The 24,418-nt window shown below is 46.6% G+C and overlaps 1 protein-coding gene across 3 annotated transcripts in view; it reads left to right on the top strand.

Annotated features, from left to right (window-relative positions):
* SEC24C (SEC24 homolog C, COPII coat complex component) overlaps positions 1-24,418 on the top strand; it is a 1,750,167-nt gene that overhangs the window by 338,421 nt on the left and 1,387,328 nt on the right. For all 3 annotated transcript variants that reach the window (XM_069610689.1, XM_069610688.1, XM_069610687.1), the window contains one exon: positions 21,862-22,004. In XM_069610689.1, coding sequence (XP_069466790.1) covers positions 21,862-22,004 — 143 coding nt within the window. The remainder of the gene's footprint in view (positions 1-21,861; positions 22,005-24,418) is intronic.

The following is a 24,418-nucleotide window of genomic DNA, read 5'->3' as shown; positions in this document are numbered from 1 at the left end:
CAACATACATTTGAAAGGAACTTTTTTATTTTTTACATTGAATACTTCTGGTCCTCGAAGGCAAGAGACTTCTTAGTGAAAAGAGACTTAACCATCTAAGATCCTGATAACTGAGGGTGGAACTGTTGTCTTGTGCTGGGAAAGCTCGAGAGTGTGCTGTGCTCAGGAGTCCCACCTTGTCCAGCGCTCAAATTTGGGGAGGGGAGACCCCCAGCTACCACATCCTGACTTATTATTTGTGAATACTTCTTTCTTTCTTATGAACCCTATCCCACACTCTTTTTGCATTTAGTTGTAAGGATTGGCAATAGGTATTTTTTGTAGTGTAGGCCCTTCTGTTTTGACAAGATGCCACAAGAACTGCCTTATTTTTCATTTAATTGTCGTAGCTTGCTCTCATCTTAGATTTAGGTTTAGATTAGGTGTTTTTCCAATTTGCAAGAACAGTGTAATAAACACCCTTGTACTGTGATCACGTGTCTGTCTGTTGCACCATGAGTTCCTTACACCACCCTCTTAATCTTTTTGCTTTTTCCCATTCTCATGCTTATTAGAAGCATGTTTGTCCCTAAGGGGCACTCTTTGGGACACCCATAGATCAACCAACAGTTTATTAGGATCTGGCAAATGCTGGATCAGTTCAGGGTAACAAGAGGGAGGCAAAAATATATTTAAGCATAACGAAATTAATCATGCCATTAAAGAATTGTTACTTTGACCTTCAACCCAGCCAATCAAGTTCTTCAAGGATTCATTCATATAGGTCACCCAAGTATTACATTATTTTCATTGTCTCTAAACCTCTTAAACGTACTCAGCAGGAGTCTTCCCATACTTTAAGAGCAGAACCGGCTTTAATTTGTCAGTCTTTTCTCTGTCTTTGACAACTCCATAATAGAACTGCAGCCATTCCGTGGAAATCTGCTGAGCAACCATGCATTTTTCTCAGATTAATTCACCTCTTGCACTACACAGACATACTCTAGTGCAGTTATGCAATTAATAATGTCCTTTTCATCATAGACGTTCAACAGACCCTTGGGAAATTTTGAATGAGAGGAGGACCCAGAACCAGTTTCCAGACCCTCTGGGGGGATACTGAAAACCATTATAGTCTGTCCAACTCGAGCTAAAATGCTATGTCCTTCTCTTTCTTGTCAGATTCCATCTTTGCTAGTTTGTTTTACAGTTCTATTTCCTTAAGCCTCTGCTTTCCCTTAAATAAAAAATAAGCTCTACTTCAGATGTTGTGACAGAGGATTAAGAAGCCCTCTCTTCTTCCTCACTTGTGCCATCTGTGGTTTCCATAACAGGGCCATAATGACTGCTACACCCTGCCGCAGCATCTTCTACAACACTAGCATCAGGCAAGGAATGTTTCCTAGTTTCCTGGTGATCAATCAGTTTCTTCCTTAGATTCGCTTTAACACTTTTAACACCAGAGGCAGGTAACCATTCTCTGAACACAATTTAACTTTGTGCATAGTAAGAGTTGTACTAGTATATGTTTCCATAATGAAATACTTAACTGATTAGATGATCCAATCAAGGTAAGGTAAGCAAGCAGTAAATGCTTAATCTCAGGAAAAGTGTGAGTGGTCTAGGGCTACAATGTGTCCACACAGAGCAACACAAATAATGAAAGTTGCAGTAAGTATATCAAAATACGATTGTTTTGATTAGGCCTTTAGTTGCACCGTAAGCATATAAAAATCATAGGTACATGTTAAGCAGAAACCTGTGCAGTTCCCTCTGGGACCACTGCAAAAGATTTAAGATTACAGGTGTTGGCAGTAAACCCACTTGGTAGCAGTCTGCACCACACAGATTCACTGTGGTAGCTGTGGCTGAGCGGTCAGACTTCCCTCAAGAAGAGTTAGGCAGTATATAGAGGATACAGGATAGGTACAGAGTCACAGTAGTACAAACAAACACTGACCAGAGCTAGGTGTAAAAGTATATACTTATTTATTTTAAAGGCACACTCAGAAAATTACACCAGCACAGAAAAAGGTAAGTAAGTCAAAACACAGTCACTATTACTTATATGTACATCCCTAGTCATTTGTTGGACAAGTCTAAGTTAACACCACTTATTTCCAAACAGAGGTGAGCGCTTAACGTCAGATGGCACTCCAACAAGTTATTAGAAAAGGGAGGGAAAAGCAGAAATGATGAGAGCAGTAAGGTAAAACACTTTTCACAGAAGGTTAGCGAAGACAGTCAATGGTGGAACAAGGAGAATTCGTTCGGGGCCCGCTTCAGAGAGAGCCAGGTAAAAATATGCCCAAGATCACACAATGTCGCAAGTCTTTGCAGGTAAGTAGAAAAGGTTTTACTACGGTTCTGAAAAGTTTAGTTAGGGTGTCCCCGACCTACCCAGGTTCGAGAGCCGAGGGCTAAATCTACCCCGTACAATCGGTGGCAAGGGAGGCCGGGCGGAACACAGTACCTTTAAAAGTGGAAAGGATCCTCCAGCGGTGGTAGTCGTTCCTGGTAGTGGGTGCAAGTTGCGGCGTCGTCCAGGGAAAGAGGTGAGCTCGACGTGGAGGAAAGCTGCAGGTCGTTGCACTACCAGGGATGAGGCCAGCCGTGGAGTTTTCCGGTCACAAAGGAGTTTACCCCTCTTTCGCGGTTGAGGTAAAAAGTGGTATCCCGGTTGCCGGGGTGCTTGGCACAGGCAAGGCGGCCACGAGATGCTTCGGGACGGCGAAAAGAAGGCAGCAACTGGTTGTCCCCACCAGTTAAGGGAAGGAGACTCTCTGGAGGGAGATCTCCTCTGTCGTCGGAAAAAGTGGTGAGACGGTTCCGCAGGGCTTCACCGGTGGTGTCGTCTTGGCAGGTCGTCTCGGCTTCTCCCTCTTCGGCTTCTTCGGTCCTGTGGCGACTTCTGAAGAACCAGTCCCAAAACCCCTGCTTTTATGCAGCAAACCCCCATTCATACAGCCTAGCTGTCACTCAGACATGCTAAGTGGTGAGCGGGGTGGCTCACCACTTGGGCCAATCACACTAGAGTGCGATATGAGTTGGCAAGGCAACTCAGTCCAGGGTGCCTAAACCCCCTCCCACACCCCCTGTGGTACCCAGACAGAATGGCACCACTTTGGAGGGCTTCTGTGCAGAAGCCCGCCAAAAGTGGAACAAAGGCTCGATTCGGGTTCAGGGTTACTGAAGTGAACCTAGACGCCATTTTGGCGGCGAGTTCTGGCAAAAAATCCCAACCGGTGAATTTATATTAAATAAATAAACCGGCGGTATCTTTAACATTGCACCAAAAAGTGGTGCATTAAAATCAATGGGAAATCCCATTGGGAAATATTCCGGTGGAATATTTCTGTGGTATCCACTGCCACCAGCCAGAAACTCGGCGAGGGGGGACGGGACAGTACCCCCTCGACAACAGACCCAGGGGCAATCTAATTGCCCCTACCAGTACTTCCACAGTAAGATGGTTTGTACTGGTTAAGTTCCTAAGTTAAGACTAGTAAAGTCAATGGCAACTTTACAGACCCAGGGAGACAGTAGTCAGTCCCAGGGTGTGGAGTCTATGTTTGGGGGTCTCTATGACACCCCTGTGTTACTGCACTGAGGGTGCTGTGTAACACACATTCAAAAACCAATGATAGCCTATGGGGAAAAAATACCCCCTAGCCCATAAGCACATAGCAAGTCACAGTAACACTCTCAAATCATGTCCAAGAGTGAGGGTAAAAGAGTCTCACTCTTGGCAGGAGAAAAAAATAAACCTCAAAAATCCAGCAAAGCTGCTGGGGGACTCACTAGGTTAGGAAATTCAGCCTAAACAGAGAATTCTCCCTAACACTCGCCCCCCCAGACTAAGGGACAGGAGGATTTAATCCACTCCTGGATGAACCTCATACCTCTAGTCGATGACATACATCCTAGAGAGTCCATCAGCATTTTGATGGTGACACCCTGACCTGTGCTCAATGGTGAAATCAAACCCTTGGAGGCAGATTGACCATCTCAATAGTTTTGGATTTTCCCCTTTCATTTGCATTAACCATCGCAAGGGTTGGTCGTCAGTCTGAATGACAAAAGTAGAACCATACAAGTATGGCCTAAACTTCTTCAGTGCCCACACAATAGCAAAACATTATCTTTCAATTGTTGCCCACCTTGTTTCAGGATCCTTCAGTTTTCTACTGATGAAGCAAATGGGGTGTTCCCTACCCTTCTCATCCAGTTGGCTAAGAACTGCACCTATACCTACATTGGAAGCATCAGTTTGTACAATGAAAGTTTGGTGGTAGTCAGGAGCTCTGAGTACTGGAGCTTGGCAAAGGGCTTTCTTCAGGTTTTCAAAGGCCTGATTGCATTCCTCATTCCATTTGACCTTTATAGGGAATTTTGGAGAGGAGATCACATTCAGAGGAGAAGCCATGGTCCCATAGTTCTCAATGAAATTCCTGTAGTACCCAGTGAGGCCTAAGAAGGCTCTCACCTGGCTCTGAGTAGTAGGTGTTGTCCAATTTTGCACAGCTTCAATCTTGCTGAGCAAAGGCCTTATTTCTCCACCTCCTACCTCATGTCCAAGGTAGACCACTTTACTCTGTCCAATTTGGCATTTGGTTGCCTTTATGGTCAGATGGGCCTGCTCAAGAGCCTGCAAAACATGTCCTAAGTGGGACACATGTTCCTCCCAGGAGTGGCTGAAGACTGCAATGTCATCCAAGTATGCCATGCAGAAGTCTTCCATCCCAGCTAGAACTTGGTTCACCATCCTTTGGAATGTTGCAGGTGCATTTTTCAGTCCAAAAGGCATAACCTTGAATTGGTATAGGCCAACTGGGGTAGAAAATGCAGTTTTCTCCTTGGCATGGTCTGTCAGGGCTATTTGCCAATAGCCTGACGTAAGGTCCAGTGTGCTGAGGTACTTGGCTGCACCAAGTTTATCCACCAACTCATCTGTCCTTGGCAAAGGGTGGGCATCAGTCTTGGTGACTGCATTAAGAGCTCTATAGTCCACACAGAATCTCAACTCTTTGGATCCTGCCTTTGGTACTAACACCACTGGGCTAGACCATGGACTAGTAGAGGGCTCTATTACCCCGAGATCAAGCATCTTCTTGACCTCCCCTTTGATGTGGGTTCTGATATGTTCTGACATTCTATATCCTCTGCTTTTGACTGGCAGACAGTCACCAGTGAGTATATCATGCTGTCCCCAAGGGGTCAAGCCTGGTGAAAGACAGAACAGGGGGGCAAACTGATTTAACATTGCTTTGCACTCCTCCTGTTGCTCAGGGGTCAGATCTGAAGAGAGATTAACTCCTTCAACCTTTTCGTCCAAAGGTAAGCCTCTTAGGAGGTCAGGTAGAGCTTCACTCTCCTCCTCCTCTCCTGATGAAGCTAGAAGCAAGGCTCCTACTTCTGGTCTAGAGATATAGGCTTTGAGGCGGTTGGTGTGGAAGACTCGGGGAGCTTCCCTGGGGTTGCCCAGATCCACCAGATAGTTGACCTCTCCAAGTTTTCCCACAACCTTGAAGGGTCCCATCCATTTGTCTTGTAAGGCCCTCTGCCTTGTTGGAAGCATAACTAGAACTAGCTGGTCTTGAGTAAACTCAACCATGTTAGCTTTCTGATCGTGCCAATGTTTGATCAGAGCTTGGCCAGCTTTCAAGTTGTCACTTGCTTCTGCCATCATGTGTGACATTCTCCTTCGGAGACCTATCACATAGTCGGTCACTCTGACTAGCTTGGGGGAAGGAGCACTCTCCAACCCCTCCTTAATCAGGGCCAAGGGGCCTCTGACTGGATGGCCATAGAGAAGTTCAAAGGGAGAATAACCTACTCCCTCCTGAGGGACTTCCCTATAAGCAAATAGAAGGCATGGCAGTAGAAGGTCCCACTACTTCTTAAGGGGTTCTTCTAAAGCACCTATCATGCTCTTCATAGTTCTGTTAAACCTTTCTAGCAACCCGTTTGTCTGAGGGTGGTAGGCGGTTGAGAACTTGTAGGTGACTCTGCAGGTTTTCCACATGGCTTTCATGTAGTGGGACATAAAATTTGACCCCCTGTCAGAAATCACCTCCTTAGGAAACCCAACCCTGGTAAAGATACCAAGGAGGGCCTTAGCCACAGCCTGAGCTGTAACAGTCCTCATAGGAATGGCCTCAGGGTACCTAGTAGCATGGTCTACTACAACAAGGATAAACCTGTTGCCTGAGGAGGTTGGAGGATCAAGGGGACCAACAATGTCAATCCCTACCCTCTCAAATGGGACTCCCACAACTGGGAGAGGCACTAAAGGTGCCACATTCTTGGAACCAACCTTACCAGAAGTCTGGCAGGTATGGCAGCTCCTGCAATATCTATCTACTTTAGCCCCCATCTTTGGCCAATAAAAGTAGAGGGAGAGCCTTTCCTTGGTCTTCTTGAAACTCAAGTGACCAGCCAAAGGAATCTCGTGGGCTAGTTGCAAGAACTGTTGTCTGTTCTCTTGGGGCACTACCAGGCGTTGGTAGGCTCCAGGTTCAGATTCAGTGGGTTCACTGTAGAAGAGGCCATCTTCCCAGTGTAACCTATACTTCCCAGGCTCTTGCCCATCAGCCTGAGAAGCAGCCTGTTGGCGGAGACCCTCCAGAGTTGGACATTCTCTTTGTCCCTTACGAAAAGCTGTCCTGCTGGGTCCACCTTCTGCCAGTAAAGACTGCAGCTCAGGATGGTCAGCCGGGTCCAGGTCTCCAATAAGTTCTGGGCCTCCTACTAGCTCTTCTTCAGAGTCTAGTTCAACCAGACAGGGTTGTACCTCCCTCTCAGCCTCAGCTGGAGGTGGAGTTACAGGTGTAACTTTGGACAACCTCGGGGAAGTCCTCGTTGGATGCACTGGAGTGCTTGCTGTAGGCTTTTTCCTAGGAGTCTTGGGTTGCCCCTTTGCTCCTGATATGGTAGTTACTGCAGTAAGTTGCTCCAGTGGGAGAGGAGTGATTTCTGTCATCTCCTGAGATAAACCTCGCAGGGTTTTCTCTCTTGCAGGTTTGGTGAGCTCCTGTAACCTTTTACTAGGAGGCCTGGGGGTATGTGACACAACTACTAGAGCTTTCAGGTCATTTCCCAACAGGACCCTTCCTGGTACTTCACATTGTATACTGACAGGTATCTTCACAGCCATATCATTACACTGGATGAGAACTGGTAACTGGGGACACATCTGCACAGGCCCTCCAGCTAACTTGGTGAGGCATTTGGGTGCCTTAGCAACATCCTCTGCCTTGAAAAATGATTCATCCACCACAGTTATGCTGGCCCCAGTGTCCCTGATGGCAGGAGTCTGCTGACCATTCACTTGGACACTGTCCTTATAATACTCTTTAGTATTATCTGGGATAGAATTATACACATCTAAATTCTGTTGTTCCCATAACCCCAGAGAGACAAAAGAAACACTGGCTGAGACTCCAGTGGGTTCATCAGCCAGTTGTAGAAAGTTTCCACTTGCCATAGTGACTTCCTCCTCTGGAGCGAAGGCTAAGGAGACAAGTTGGACCCCTGAAGGTTTACCCTTACATCTGGGATCTCCTTTCACATGGTCAGTAGCCTTACAAACATAACAGGCCCCAAAGGTCCTTTGGAATGGAGGCTTGTTCTGACCTCCTTCTGGTTTAGCACCAGAAGGTATACTACTCTGCTGTGGTTTCCCAGGCGGCTTACCCTTATGGTTTGGTTTGGGGCCCTCTTTGGAATTGGAGTTATTAGAATTCTCTTTAGAGTCTTTCTTAGGCTGTCTTCCCTCATCCTTCTTCTGAGTTACCCCAGAATCCTTGTGAGTAGCCCTGTTGGCAACCCACAAGTCAGCAGCCTTAGCTAGTTTCCTAGAGTCTAATTCCCGTGAATCAGCCAAGTGCTGTCTGAGCTCAAGAGAGCAGGCATCATAAATTGACTCCATCATTACAAGATTCCTCATTCCTTCATAAGTGTTCACTTTGTAACCCTTAATCCATCCCTCTAAGTTTTTCAGCCCTTCACACACCCAGGTAGCCCAAGGGGTACCATCATGCTTTTTGAGGCTCCTAAACCTCTTAAGATACTGGGAAGGGGTCTTCCCAAAATCTAGCTATCAAAGCTAGTTTCACACATTCATACTCTTTCCTATCCCCCTCCCCCAACTCCATTACCGCATCAGTTGCAACAGGGGGAAGCCTAGAGAACAACCAGGTGAGTAACTCATTACCTGTGATGTTCTGGAGCCCATGATTATACTCAAACATAGACAACCAATCCAACACATCCAACTTGGGCTCATACATACCAATCAATTCCTTAGGCATCCTGGGTCTTTTAGGACTGGAACTTCTAGAGGAGCCAGAGAGAGAAGCATTTTCAACAGACAATTTCTTCAATTCTAGCTCGTACTTGAGCTCCATTTCTCTTAGCCTTAGTTCTTTTTCAGTTTGAGCAGTAAGTTTCTTGTACTCTAATTCAATTTTCATTCTCTCTAGTTCAAAGTATTGAGGGTTGAATGTGGGACCTGGCAAAGGCCCAGTAGGTACAGCTGGTAGAGCAGACAGAGGCCTAGGGGGAACATTTATAACAGTTTCATCCTCCTCTTCTGGTTCTGACCCAAGATCATCAATACTTTGTTCAATATCAATATCATTGCTGTTCTCTACATTTGCTGGAGTGATGGGTTCCTCTGAACCATCATCCAGACTTTGGTTTTCTAACAACCTTTCTATTAGCTCCATTTTCTTTCCTTTAGTCATGAGATTCTTATGCTTACAGAGAAGTCTTAGACAATCAGCAGTTTTTGTAGCAAGGGATTCTTGACTATAACTTTCCATAGTAGACAGGATAGAAAATGACTTTTTCCTTTCTTTATGGTTAGTTTGCACTAAGGTATCTCAAAAGTACACTAAAGTGTATACTCAATAAAAATCCCACCGCTGTACACCAGTGTTAAGCAGAAACCTGTGCAGTTCCCTCTGGGACCACTGCAAAAGATTTAAGATTACAGGTGTTGGCAGTAAACCCACTTGGTAGCAGTCTGCACCACACAGATTCACTGTGGTAGCTGTGGCTGAGCGGTCAGACTTCCCTCAAGAAGAGTTAGGCAGTATATAGAGGATACAGGATAGGTACAGAGTCACAGTAGTACAAACAAACACTGACCAGAGCTAGGTGTAAAAGTATATACTTATTTATTTTAAAGGCACACTCAGAAAATTACACCAGCACAGAAAAAGGTAAGTAAGTCAAAACACAGTCACTATTACTTATATGTACATCCCTAGTCATTTGTTGGACAAGTCTAAGTTAACACCACTTATTTCCAAACAGAGGTGAGCGCTTAACGTCAGATGGCACTCCAACAAGTTATTAGAAAAGGGAGGGAAAAGCAGAAATGATGAGAGCAGTAAGGTAAAACACTTTTCACAGAAGGTTAGCGAAGACAGTCAATGGTGGAACAAGGAGAATTCGTTCGGGGCCCGCTTCAGAGAGAGCCAGGTAAAAATATGCCCAAGATCACACAATGTCGCAAGCCTTTGCAGGAAAGTAGAAAAGGTTTTACTACGGTTCTGAAAAGTTTAGTTAGGGTGTCCCCGACCTACCCAGGTTCGAGAGCCGAGGGCTAAATCTACCCCGTACAATCGGTGGCAAGGGAGGCCGGGCGGAACACAGTACCTTTAAAAGTGGAAAGGATCCTCCAGCGGTGGTAGTCGTTCCTGGTAGTGGGTGCAAGTTGCGGCGTCGTCCAGGGGAAGAGGTGAGCTCGACGTGGAGGAAAGCTGCAGGTCGTTGCACTACCAGGGATGAGGCCAGCCGTGGAGTTTTCCGGTCACAAAGGAGTTTACCCCTCTTTCGCGGTTGAGGTAAAAAGTGGTATCCCGGTTGCCGGGGTGCTTGGCACAGGCAAGGCGGCCACGAGATGCTTCGGGACGGCGAAAAGAAGGCAGCAACTGGTTGTCCCCACCAGTTAAGGGAAGGAGACTCTCTGGAGGGAGATCTCCTCTGTCGTCGGAAAAAGTGGTGAGACGGATCCGCAGGGTTTCACCGGTGGTGTCGTCTTGGCAGGTCGTCTCGGCTTCTCCCTCTTCGGCTTCTTAGGTCCTGTGGCGACTTCTGAAGAACCAGTCCCAAAACCCCTGCTTTTATGCAGCAAACCCCCATTCATACAGCCTAGCTGTCACTCAGACATGCTAAGTGGTGAGCGGGGTGGCTCACCACTTGGGCCAATCACACTAGAGTGCGGCATGAGTTGGCAAGGCAACTCAGTCCAGGGTGCCTAAACCCCCTCCCACACCCCCTGTGGTACCCAGACAGAATGGCACCACTTTGGAGGGCTTCTGTGCAGAAGCCCGCCAAAAGTGGAACAAAGGCTCGACTCGGGTTCAGGGTTACTGAAGTGAACCTAGACGCCATTTTGGCGGCGAGTTCTGGCAAAAAATCCCAACCGGTGAATTTATATTAAATAAATAAACCGGCGGTATCTTTAACATTGCACCAAAAAGTGGTGCATTAAAATCAATGGGAAATCCCATTGGGAAATATTCCGGTGGAATATTTCTGTGGTATCCACTGCCACCAGCCAGAAACTCGCCGAGGGGGGACAGGACAGTACCCCCTCGACAACAGACCCAGGGGCAATCTAATTGCCCCTACCAGTACTTCCACAGTAAGATGGTTTGTACTGGTTAAGTTCCTAAGTTAAGACTAGTAAAGTCAATGGCAACTTTACAGACCCAGGGAGACAGTAGTCAGTCCCAGGGTGTGGAGTCTGTTTGGGGGTCTCTATGACACCCCTGTGTTACTGCACTGAGGGTGCTGTGTAACACACATTCAAAAACCAATGATAGCCTATGGGGAAAAAATACCCCCTAGCCCATAAGCACATAGCAAGTCACAGTAACACTCTCAAATCATGTCCAAGAGTGAGGGTAAAAGAGTCTCACTCTTGGCAGGAGAAAAAAATAAACCTCAAAAATCCAGCAAAGCTGCTGGGGGACTCACTAGGTTAGGAAATTCAGCCTGAACAGAGAATTCTCCCTAACAGTACATATAATCATACAAAACCTTATAAACATATACACGTTCACATAGGAGCATAGAGTTGCATATGAATTAGTTACCAGTGTTAAACAAGTGAATAGTCCAATGCAAAGAAAATAAGTTAAAATAATCAAAATACAGTACAGCTTTCCTCAATCTTATGAAGATCAGCCCGAGATGGTATGGGACCTTGTGCCGAAAGTTACAATATATTTAGCATCTTCAGGTAAAGTATTCAGACATGATGCAGTGGTGCTTTGGAAAGTTTTTAAAAGTTAAATAAGTTATTACCCAAGGTCGGGTAAGTACCCCACTCTATCCTTTTAACAGGGACGTCATTTGGAGGTCGCCAGGGGTTGCAACTGCGACCCTGAGGTCTCCCTTGGTACCACTGTGGTTTCGCTTGCTACCCCTAAACAAAAAAAATATTTTTATTTTATGTAAGCTCCTGGGCTGTGGCCAGGGCCATGTAGCTCTTTGTTTCTGGAGTGGCTGGCATTCTTGTTCAGACCTCGCAACAAAAAACACTTTGAACACTAACCCTAAATAAGAAAGAATTGGAATAACACATCATTTGTCTTTCTGGAAGTCTTTACAATAATTGCTAGACTCAGTAAAGGTTTATTTCAGGCACACTTCAGTGGTGAGTCACTGATTTAGTCTATTCTTAAACACCACAACTCAGCCTTTCATCCTTCTGAGGTCGGTAAATGAGTACCAACACAGGTTGGGTGATATTGTATGTATATTTGTTCTATATAAAGTGCTTAAGCGTAAGTGCTTTATAATACATCATTAACATTTGGCCTTGGGCGTCTGCTTGCATTCACAGTAATTTGGTAATATTGGGCTATGCACACTGATATTACGGATACATATGGTGATACATTCTTGTATGAAATGTATATCACATTACAGTGATATCGTAACCATATTTCGAATGGATTGTGTCCTCCAACGTATTCCACATCTTTGACATGTAATGTCCACAGCTGTGCTCCTTCGTAAATTTTTCGGCAGAGGGCGTCCTGCGTCAATGGCGCTGGGGTTGATGTCCCTCGAAGGCCTCCGATGAGGGTGACGTCATCGGATGTTATAAGTAGGATGCAAGGCGCCCGTAGCCTCAGTTCCGTTTTTTTCCGCAAATGTGTTTGCTTCGAGAACTCTGCGTGCCTCGTGTTATCAACTTCGATAGTGTCTTCTTCGACCCCTCTGACCCCGTGGTCAGGCTTTAAAAAGTGCAGCGACTGTAAGTCCAAGATGTCCATCACGGACCCGCACCATATCTGCAGGTGGTGTCTGGGTGAGAGCCACAACACGACGACTGCTCGAAGTGCCAGTCGTTGATTGCCAAGGCCTTGCGGAAGCATAAGGGGAAGTTGCAGGTAGGTCGGGTTCCAAACCCCGTAAATCCAAGAAATCTGGTCTTTCCACCGACAACTCGAGGGGTGACTCTCCCCGTCAGAAGGAGTCCAGGGGTCTCGGTCCAGGAGTGGTTCTCGCCAGTCGCCGTCCTCGTCGAGGCACTCCCAGAAGCGGCATCACCGTTCGCCTTCCCTGTCCTCGTCGAATGATAGCTCTGCGAGGAAAGTGGCTTGTCCCATAAATCCTCTACTCTGGAGGAGTGGGAGGCATTCAGGGATTAAATGCTGGAGATTTTTCAATCTCGGGGCACTGCCCCGTCCGCGCCTTCGGTTGAAGCTGGCGGGGAACGATCTCGATCCGATGTTCACGCGCCTTTGGGCCCGGGTGGTCGAAGCCATAAGCATCGGGAACCGTCGAGGTCCCGTCTGGACAAGGCTCAGGTAGATCGCCAGAGACTTGCCAGATCCAGGTCGAGGTCCTCATCCCCGGCGAGACCGTCGAAGCCTGGGAAGGTGTCTAGTAAGGTGTTGACCCCGTCGGCGCCGTGCCTATCGAGTGGGACTGTCTAGGCTTTGCCTTTGACCAGGCCCTCGGAGCCCTCTGCACCATTGTCGACGCCGAAGCCGTCGGCGCCCTCAATGCCATCAGGGCCTACAGGTGGAGGCCCCTGGAGCTGTGGATCCTCTGAGAAAGGCTCTGGCTGAGACTGTGAGGCCCCCTTTGGACTTCAGGTCTACTCCTGTACCTATGAGGGAGTTATTTCACTCTCTACAAGATATGTATGAGGATGAGGAGATGTCTGATGTGGAGTTGGAGCGTTTTGGTGCTCCTGGTGACATGCCTGAAGCTTCTGACATGCTTTCTGACATGCTCCTTTCGGAGGACAGTCGGCTGGAGGATCTGAGGCAATCTTTACACAATGCTAGTGGCCTGGCTACATCTCCTGAGATGGAGTTTGGCATGCCCGGGGCTCATGCTGAAACCTCCTATAGGAGGTTGATGTCAAGGGTTACGGAGGCCCTGGGGTGGTCTGGCCCTCTGAATTCGATCAGGATGACCTGACTGACCCAGTGTTGCCTTTTCAAATGACGTTACAGAAAAGGGTGGCTGCTGCTTGGAACACCCCAGAGTCTCTTCCGGCGGTCAACAAGTCGCTGACTAAGAAATACTGCCTATCCAGTAGCGACCCCAGCTACCTATCCACACACCCCACTCTGGAGAGTTTGGTGGTTCAGGCGGCCGCAGCCACCTCGAGACAGGCGGCGTACCCTACCATCCCTTCAGATAGGGACGACAAGCGCTTCGATGGATGGGCACGCATGGTATTTTCGGCTGGGAGTATGGCCCTTAAATCGGCCAACTCCACCTGTGCCTGGGCCAAATTTTTGCACACACTGTGGTATTGTCTCTATGGCGGCTGAGCATATTCCTGAAGGGGAAGAAAGAGATGGGTTCCTTGCTATTGTGCAGGATGGCAAGGATGCCATGTGTGAATCCCTTCAGACTGGGTTGGACATGGCAGATGGTGTCAGCCGGTCCATGGCTGCGAGCAACGTGATATGCAGTTTTGCGTGGTTGAGGAAGTAGGGCTTTGCACTGGACCTGCAGGTCAGTCTTCTCAACATGCCCTTTGACGCTCTCATTTATTTGGCAGCAAGGCTGACGAGAGCCTTGAGAGGTTGCAGACTTCAAAAGCAGCTGTGAAATCTTTGGGCTCAGCTGTGCGTCTACCTCTGCCTTTTCACCCTAGGGGACAAAAGTTGAGGAGTTCCTTTCATTACTACTCCTCTTTTGGTGGAGTGGCCAGTCAAAGGGGCCACCGTAAAACTACCTGTGGTGGATGGGATAGAGGTGCCAAAGCCGCTCAGGGAGCTGCCTCTTTGCCTTCAGGCACTGCCGCAGCCGCTCCAAAACAGCTATGAGGCCAGGTCCCATTGTTCGCCGGTTGGAGGCAGACCGTCTCAGCATCTCGAAGAGTGGCGAGCCATTACTTCAGATGCCTGGGTTCTGGAAACAATCGCCCACGACTACTGCCTACCATTCCTAAATCAGCCTCACGACAATCCACCGGGGAAACTCTCGTTGAAGATTCTGGATCCACTCCTTGTGCAGGAAATCTTGACCCTGCTGGAGAAAGGCGCTATGGAACTAGTGCCTGTGGCAGAGAGGAACAAGCGCTGGTATTCCCCATATTTTTTGATTGCCAAGAAAGACGGAGGACTGCGTCGCTTGAACAAGTTCCTCAGGAAGGACCAGTTCAAGATGGTCACTCTTTCTCAGGTCCGCCAGGCCCTTCGACTTCAGGATTGGTTGGTGTCATTGGACCTACAGGATGCTTATCATTTGCCAATCCATCCAAAGCACAGAAAATACCTGAGGTTCGCTGTTGGCAGCTCGCATTTTCAGTTTCGGGTCCTGCCGTTTGGAATGACCTCCGCCCCAAGGGTCTTCACCAAGCTCATGGTGGTGGTGGCAGCGTATCTCAGGAGAGGGGTGGTTCACGTCTACCCCTAACTGGACGACTGGCTGATCAGAGCTCATTCTCCCGAACAAGCCTTGGATCATCTCTCTCACCTGCCACTCCCTTCACAAGCTGAGCTTCTCCCTCAATTTCAAGAAGTCACATCTGACACTTTCCCAACAGCTCCAGTACATCAGGGCTGTGTTGGACACATCCTTGGGGAAGTGCTCGCCACCCAGGGTGAGGGCTCATCACATTGTCCAGATGGTCGACAAATTTCAACATGCCCATAGTCTCCCGGCTTTCGAATTCTTAAGGTTGCTCGGCCTCATGGCATCCTGCATTTTTCTGGTGTCGGAGGCCAGACTGCGGATGAGATCCCTTCAGTGGGCCCACAGGACGCAGTGGTCCCAATTCTCAGGCAAGATGTCGGATCGCCTTCAGATTCCGCTCAAGGTCTCACAGGATCTTCTGTGGTGGGCCAGCAAAGGGAATCTGATGAAGGGAGAGCAGTTTTTGCAACCTTGGCCGGAGGTGACGGTAGTGACGGATGCTTTCCTCACAGGATGGGAAGCTCATGCCAACGAGCTGACCAGCGGTTGTTGATCTCTGTCTGAGCCCAGACTTCACATAAATCTTTGGGAGCCGAGGGCCGTCAGGCTAGCCCTGAAGGCTTTTCTGTTGTTTGTACGCGGAAAAAGTGTCCTGATCATGACAGTGGCCATGCATTACCTCAACAAAAAGGGGGGCTGTATGGTTCTCCATCCAGAGGTCCAGACTCTCCAATTTCACGCATGGTTTCTGAAAGGTTGAGATATAAGGATTGGGACTTCCCAGATGACATGATGTAGGTGTTGCTTTCGGCCAGGCGTCCGGCAAACAAATCCCTGTACCGTTGGTGTTGGCATAAGTTTTGCGACTGGTACAGAGGTAACAATGTTGATCCTTTTCAGTGCTCCATTCCAATGGTTCTTTCTTGGTTTCTTTGGCCCACAAGGGTCTTCAAGTGGGTACCATTAAAGGTTACTTGGCAGCGCTGTCTATTTTCAAGCGCTCGTTTGAAGAATGTTCTTATTTTAAGTTTCCTTTGATAACCCAGTTTCTAAAAGGGCTCACAAATGTGTTCCTGCTGTCCCCTTTTCAGGTGCCGGTTTGGGATCCGAATCTAGTCTTGAATTTCTTGATGGGTAGAGTGGATGGCATGGATAGAGTGGATGGCATGGATAGAGTGGATGGAATAGATAGTGATTGTTTACCCTGCCCTCCTGTTTCTCATGTTGTTGCTACATATCCTTATCCCCCCCCCGTCGCTGTTATCCCAGCCCCTGTCTGTATATGCCCCTGTGTCGCTCTGTCCCATGTCGCCCTGTACACGTGCCTGGTCTCGGGTGCTTCAAAGATAACCATCATATCACATCACTACGCTTACTCTCTACTTTACACCGTCATTCAACACAGCTATACCCATGATTAATATGGCCTAGCTGTTCACATACGAATATGACCCCATGAATACCTCATCACTCTAATAAAATGCAGCTAGTCAAGCACCTTCCGGCATAGTTGCTCAAAGATGCGTGCTTCAGGCCTAACGCAGCCCGTGCCCAGTCTAGGTGTCCACCCACCAGACTGCACACATACAACAGATATCTCCTGCACCACACCTAACTCTAGGATGCAGCTACCACCCGGCAATTACATCTTCTGCACACATATCCAGTGCGCCCACGCACCCTACGACTCTCTCTACTGACCAGAACTAGGTTTCCCGAGGGCGTTCAACCTACCAGCGCTTTGAGGTCATAACAGTGATATATAGGGCGCTATATAAATGGCAAGTAACATAACATAACATGGGTGCTTCGTTTGAACCTTTGCACTTTTGTCCTTTGAGACTGTTGACCTTCAAGACAGTTTTCTTGATTGCAGTTACATCTTCTCGCAGAGTGAGCGAGTTGCAGGCACTTTCGCCTAAGCCAGCCTTTACTGTGTTCCACAGGGATAGGGTTGTACTGAGGGTGCGTCCTTCCTTTCTACCTAAGGTACTGTCTGAGTTTCATTTGCGTCAGTGGGTGGTACTTCCTGCTTTCTATCCACCTCCTCGTAAGGATGAGGAGAGACTCCATAGGTTGGACCGTAGGAGAGTTTTGAGCTTTTATATTTCTAGGATGTCCAGGGTCAGAGTGGACAACCAACTTTTTGTGGGGTACACTGAACACCGATTGGGCCAGGGTGTTACCAAACAAACCTTGTCCAGGTGGATTATCCTCCCCATTGCTGAATGCAACAGATTGGCTGGCAAGGACCCTCCTGAGGGTTTGCGAGCTCTCCACCAGGGGCGTGGCTACATCCACAGCCCTACAACGGGGAGTTTCTGTTTAAAACATTTGTGATGCTGCAATGTGGTCTTCCATCCACACCTTTGTCAAGCATTACTCCCTGGATACTTCCCATGGTCAAGATATGGCCTTTGGTAAAGCAGTGCTCTATTCTGCCATCTGATTGGGCATATACAAATTCTTCTCCCTCCTCCGTTCACTGATACTGCTTTGGGAGTCTGTCAAAGGTGTGGAATACGTTGGAGGACACAATCCATTCGAAGAACAAGTTGCTTACCAACTGGTAACGTTCTTTCGACTGGATGTTCTTCCAACGTATTCCACATCGCCCTCCCAGCCTGCCCCTCTGGTGTGCGATTATGGCACATGTTGTGGAGGGAAAAAACATGAACTGAGGATACGGGCGCTGTGCATCCTACTTATAACATTCAATGACGTCACCCTCAACGGAGGCCTTCGAGGGACATCGACTCGCCGCAGGACGCCCTCTGCCGAGAAATTTCCGAAGCAGCACAGCTGTGGACTTTACATGACAAAGATGTGGAATACGTTGGAGGAACATCCAGTCGAAAGAACGTTACCAGTTGGTAAGTAACTCGTTCTTTTCGTAGTGTATTTAGGAACAATGCTATCCGATGCCCCTTCCTGTTTTGTCAAGGGGTGAACGGTCGTGTTCCATCCCTTCCCGTGATGTCACTTCAGGGTTGGGTCAAATGACATCACTTCCTGTGAGGTAATCGGAGGTCAAGGGTCCTGTGAGGTCACCTACTTCCCCTGGTATTTTGGTAAAATGACGTCCCTGCCTACTCACCAGGTAAGACCTAGAAAATTATCCTTTGCCCTGGTTTGACAATCAGAGGAAGGCGAGGGGGGGGGGGGACAGGGAATTTACTCCCAATGTTACCCTAAGAAGGACAGTGGGGGACAGAAACCGATATGCTAACTTACCTCCTTGATTCCGATTCTTATAGATACCACGTCAGGTCTTCCCAAATCTGTTGGGGACACAATCTTCTGTGCTTGGTTTGGATTAATAAGGGCCATGGGTCGCAGGTGCTGAGGTCACTTTCCAGGTCGGGAGTCGGGCGCATTGCTAGACAAACTGTTACAGTCAGCTTCCAGATCAAGAAAGATGAATACTTCTGCAGTGCAGACCCCTTCAGGACACCTCATGAGATTGAAGAAAGATCGTTCCAACAAAAGTCGCTAGGGTTAGGCGGCAACAGGCAATCGTACCGTGGCAAACACAGAAGCAGCCAGAGTACATCTTCCCTTGGAGTGAGATGGCTGAAATTGCAGCGATGGGCAGCTTGTGGCACAAGCTGGAGATCTGCAGAGTTTGGAGGCACTGCTCGGAATGACAACGGCTGCATCGTGGTAGCCCAGGAGAAAGCTGGTCAGTCAACAGTTTGTTTCAGGGGTGTTTCCGAAAACATGGTTCCTCGAGCAGGGGTTTAGACTGGTTGTTTCCCTCGGTCTAGAGGTTGATGCACCATTTGAGGAATTTCTGAGATCAAGCCATCACTGGAGCCAATCCTGGCCAGCTGCAGAGGTCGCCCTCGAATCGTCAGTAGATTGCTCTTCATTGTCTTTGTTCCAATGATGATCTTATGAACAGCTTCAGGATCCCTCCTATTTCCCCAAAATTCAGACTTGGAGCAAGCCCATTGATGATAAGGACATTCAACATTCAAACAGGTCATCACATCTGTTCAGCAACAGACTTTCGGGTAGCAGAGGATGTGGACTTGGACCAGCCGGTTTCATCCCTTCCTTTGACTCACACACAAAGCACTTGCCCACGAAAGCAGCAGCTTTCCCCAGTAAAGGGTTTCCATATAAGGCATTCCTGACCGGAGAAGGCAGGAAGAAGGGCAAACAACAAGCAATCTCATAGCAGACATTTTAGGATGCTAGCTACCTTTTATTAGCCATTAACGGTAAATTAAAAAGTGCATGAGAAAATACCTCAAAAACGATAGAAATTCACACAGCTGCCACCAGCTTGTCCTGGGCACATTGTCAAAGTAACCAAAAAGTCGTCATATAAGAGGTTATAGGTTACAAAGTATCCTAACTGCCCTTCACTCTATACTGTAAGGTTATGTGTGCAAATGTAAAATAGAAGAATAAAGAGAGATGTCTCTCAGTACAGAAAGCTTAGGAGCTAATACTTTTCCCTGTAAAAATGAGCAAAAGGGGCAAGGGAAGTAAAGGTGGCTTTACTGATCTCCCAAAAAGTCAGGACGAGGTGCAGAAGAAGCAGAATTAATGGGGTTCCATCGGAATCTATGGAGTAAAATGTGCAGAAAAGAAATACTACTTAACAAGGGTCCGTGCCTGCTGAGCATTCGCAAATGTCCGTGGACCAAGCAGTGGACTGTCCACCTCCCTCCTGGGCCACTTTGCTGCCACCATTGTTGTTCTGATCATCAATTTGTACAAGCTGTCTGCTCTTTCAGCTTTCTACATTGAAGAGAAGCTGTACAGGTCCTGCTCCTTTGTTCACCCTGAAAAGATTGCCTTTCACCACCTGATCGTGCTGATTCCTGCAGAATCCTACCTTCTATGTGCCCTTTAGGTCTCCTAATGTTGCCTGTCCTGTGGAGGTCTGGAGCTCTTCGTGCCAATAGTGTTCAGCTGTCCAATCTTCAGAAGCGTAATACCAGAGCCTGAAAAATGTATTAGCCGGACCCAATCCTGATGCCTAAATCAACCTCTGGAGACCCTGGACCACCCTAGACTGAGCACATTGCAGAAGTTAGTCCCAGCAAATCTAGCTACTCCTGAAGTGGACACTAGAAGACTCTGAATATGGAGGGGTAAGTTATACTACCTGTTCTGACCCCCCCCCCCCCGCCCCACCAACTCCCTCACCCCTGAGAGTTTCATTGGCGTAAAGTCCTCACCATATCTCTCACTAGCCTAACCAAGATTAGTGGTGATCTGGTCAAGGATCCCCTTTGGGCCTTCCTTTTGGGTGGTGGAACTAGGAGAGAAACTTTTCTGAACTTTTCTTAACTTTGAAAAGCTTACCTGCAACACCCACCTAAACAGTGTGTTTTCTTGAACTGCTGACGTGTGGGTACTAGTCTTCATTCCGCATCAGTGTTGCACTTACTAAGTGCTACGGACCTTGTCTTATGTTATTCTATAAGTGTTTTATCTTAATTTCCTGTGTCTACTGGTACTTAAATTCACTATTTTCCTGTTTCTATTTTGCTACCCGCAGTTATTTCCAACTCTGCAACAATTCAATAACCCTTTATAAAAGTAAATTGTTGGTATTCTATTCGTAGAACCCATAAAAGTCTGTCTATATGTGTTTGATAATAGTTATTAATACCCAAAGCTTTCATTTGCTTAGTGTATCTTAAAAGGCCTAATAATTGTATATTTGTGTGCTCTTCTGTCTAACTGGAATTATTCATTGTAGTGCTCTGTATGTGTCTCATTATAGCCCTAGCCCACGCTCACACCCCTCCTGAGTCAATGCCATACTGCTCTGCTCCTCTACTTTGACTGGGTTTGGCTGGACACTGGTGTCCTTCCTGTTCACCATAATAGGTTTGCTGCTCAGAATCCATGCCAAGGGTTGATTTTGAAAATCCATTTTAACACCTAGCCTGGGGCTACTGACAGTTCTGCCTCTTGTAGGGCTCTAGTCAACACAGGTTCTTTCAGGCCTTGTGTTTCTCGTAAACCAACAAACAATGGTGGGAACCTCCAAACCCGACCTAGAGGTAAAACAATACATATGAAACAGGTGGTGGTGCCGGAAACACGAGAGCAACTGAAGAACAAGCAAGGGTATTACATCAAAAATTAATTTTATTTTGTTATAGATTGTAAAAAAGTCTTTAATTAATTCATTTTGTAAAACACATCCTATATAACAGACATTCATACATTGATTCATACTCAATACAGCTCTAAAAATAGTGCATTTACATTTTTTTAAAGGGAAATGTGAAGAAAGTGCAACAACTGTTCCATTGTGAGGATAAAAAATACGCTTTCTAAAAAAACAATTAATGGGATCAAAAGCAAACAGATACAAATTTTGTGTAATGGAAATGTCAACAACACTTCCAGTGTTCAATGATAATGGTTCATTCCAGACAAAAGTTATCGACTATTAGTGCCCAGACTGTTGATGCCAAGATAAATAAGTCTTCTTAGTCAAATAGGCTTCTTAATACATAGTTTCGACTTGAATAGTTATCTATGTCTTCATCAGGATAGGGATGAACCAGATAACGGCTAGTGGCGATTTTGTGCACTGTTGTAATAAATATTTTTTTATGTTAAATTGGAAAAAATATATTTCGTTACAAGGGTAGTGTATTAACTTGTGAAAATGCATAATGTTTACCATGGTTCTTTCAGTAAGCTATTTTGCTGCTCGGCATTCCATTCTTAAATAATCTGTATTAATTACCATACTACCTACGTATGAGAAAATGGAAGATACCGTAGTATTTGTGTCAAAAGTCATAATGCGTATCACTTGGACAATCCACCCTGAGAGAGAAATTTGATAAAGAAAACTGTTTTGATTTGTAGGATTTTGATCATATTACCTTTTAAGTGCTTTATGGTTTGGCTTGTAAAGTAGGAAATGTAATGTTTCTGTGTAGTCCACACACGTGTTAATCTCCTTTCATTTCTGTTTTGTTCCAACAGGATCCTTTGGACAGATTCGTGCTCCACAGCCAAGCTATGGTGGGACTTTTCCAGGAGCACAGAACTATGTAAGTCAAGCCGGACCTCAAGCACCATCGCCTGCTCCACCAAAACGACTTGACCCCGATTCCATCCCGAGTCCTGTAAGTAGATTGTCTAGTCCGACAGATTTAAAAAAAAAAAAAGTAAGCTACAGGAGGAAAAACCAATTGCTTTTTGCTAACGAAAAATGTATAGCTTTTTTTGTTCATCGCAAAATCCATGTCATTGATTAATCTGCAGCTATTCTGTTAACCCCAGATCCCCCTGCCCCCCAAACTTCTTTTGCCCCAGTGAATTAGGGCCCATGTCTGGAATGAAGAAACCTAAAATTTACTTTTGAAAATTCCTTCTGCTGTTAGCCAACATTGGAAGTATATTGTGAAGTGGATTTCCACCAGGTCACCCTTTTCTTTGAAAGGTTGTGCACTTAGCTTTCTCTGTTCACTTCTTCTATATCAATAAGCAGCGGCACCATGTTACGTTATGACTGTCTTTTCTGAATTGTATCAGTTTTGAGGGCTGTTCTAATATGAGCACTTTTATCATACAGCTCTTTGAATTATTCTATTTGTGTGATTGTTCTACGTTTATTGAAGTTGTCATTGAAAAATTGAATTATAACAATCATAATTTCCCAGAAAATAGTAGGAAACAAAATGCACATTTTGTTGCCAAAGCACATTACCAGTGTGTGGAGTATTAGAAGTTAAGATTCTGCAAGTAGGCCTCCAGACATCTAGTGTTGGGTAATATTGTATGTCGTAACCCTGTGGGAGACTACACAAGCCTTGTCCTCTTGGCAGTAGGTAACCCAACCTTTTGGTATAGGCCTGTACTACACAAGTTGGTAGAGTGACTGAGCAGCCAGGCTTATCTCAAGACGGGTCAATGTGAGCTATAGAGGTATAACATAGAGATATAACATAGAGATTCACAGGGACAGGTATTCAAATAACACTTATACTCAATGTTTCTTATTAAAATAATGATTTATTAATTTAACAGTCAGTTTTAAAATAACCTTTCTTTAGCAACAATAAAATACACTTAAAAAATATGCTCCTTCAATTTCAGTTAAGTAAGTAGATACCCTTTTGGGATGTCGCGCACACAATTCCTACACCCTGAGGTAACTTCAATTGCTCGGACACTGTGGATATTGATATATCACTTAAACACTTAATGCAATACTGAGGTTATGGAAAAAGGAATAGGTTAGGGAAGGAAACAAAGGTTAACCAGTTTCTCAAACAGGTAGGCACTTTTCAATCCCACAGTTTAAGGTTAACCCTTTTCCAGCTATACAAGTAACTTATGTATGACTTTTTGGAGGGACAGATCAACACAAAGTCCGAGGGTAAGAAGAGTCTTCCGGGAGCCAGGACAACCAATGTCAATTGAGCAAAGTCTAAGGGAGCTGAGGCACTTCCTGAAGATGCACAAAAGTCTTGCACAATGTTAAAGAGTTTTGTTGTAAAAAGAATCACTGCGGGGTCACAAGCTGGGAGGCTTGTGAAGAGCAAAGATGCAAGCAGCTCTGTAAAGGGCAGCAAATGCAAGTCTCCAGTGAGAGCAGGCAAGCTACACACAATGAGGTAAGTACCCCTAGTTACACAGTACCTTGAGTCTGAAGAAAAGGGTCCAGCTGGTTTCTGTTCCTGTTGTAGTCCTGCAGATCCTGTTGTTCCTGTGCCTGAGTCGTGGGGACAAGAGGACGACGTCTAGGGAATCCTGCACTACGGTTTGACGGTCAGCGGCAGCAATGGGCACCCTCCAGATCAGTGGCACTTTGCGGTTTCAGCTACTCTCAAATAGCACCACACCCGGCTCTTGGACACTGTGTGGACTCTCCTTTCATCTGGGGTCCAGCACTCTGTTGAGGTGGCTCAGGCTTGGACAGTCCTGCTTCGAGGGAGTCCTTGGGATCTTCTTGGAGCTCTGGATTAAAAACGATGCACTCAATTCTAATGTTCCTGACCCCTGGCACTCTGTTTCAGCAGCAGCAAAGCAGTACAGCCAGCAGGGAGAGGGATTCCAGTCAAGTTCGTCTTGGGTCAGTTGGTCCCACCAACCCAAGGGAAGATGTCCTTTCTGGGCTTCTCTAGTCGATTCGAAATTTGGAGCTGTAGCACTGCAGCAGGGCTTCACCGGGCAAACCAATGGTTAGGAGGGTGCAGCAAGCTTCTCTTCCAGTTTCTTCTTTGGTTCCTTCATCCAGTCGTCAACTCCAAGGACAGCCAGCCGGCCAATCACCTTGTGGGTGCATTACTGTAACAAAGGAGACTAGGCATAGGGAATTTCGGGAACCTCCCTTGCTTCCTGCCCTGGCAGATATGCTGGAGCCAGAGGCGGGCTTCACCAGTGAATCCCGCCAAAGACAAAACAAACAAAGGGACCAAACCTAGTTTGGCGCGCAGAGTAAATCTCAAGAAGGACCTTACAAACAAGAAATGATGAAAAAAGAAGTCCGGGACCATTTTGACAAAGTGGGCACCCATGGGTGCAATACTGCAGC

The sequence above is a fragment of the Ambystoma mexicanum genome, chromosome 8, assembly GCF_040938575.1.
Source record: "Ambystoma mexicanum isolate Mex_15411 chromosome 8, UKY_AmexF1_1, whole genome shotgun sequence".
NCBI classification, from domain to species: Eukaryota; Metazoa; Chordata; class Amphibia; order Caudata; family Ambystomatidae; genus Ambystoma; species Ambystoma mexicanum.
The sequence above is the reverse complement of the archived record's forward strand: the minus strand, read 5'-3'. Positions and strand labels throughout refer to the sequence as shown.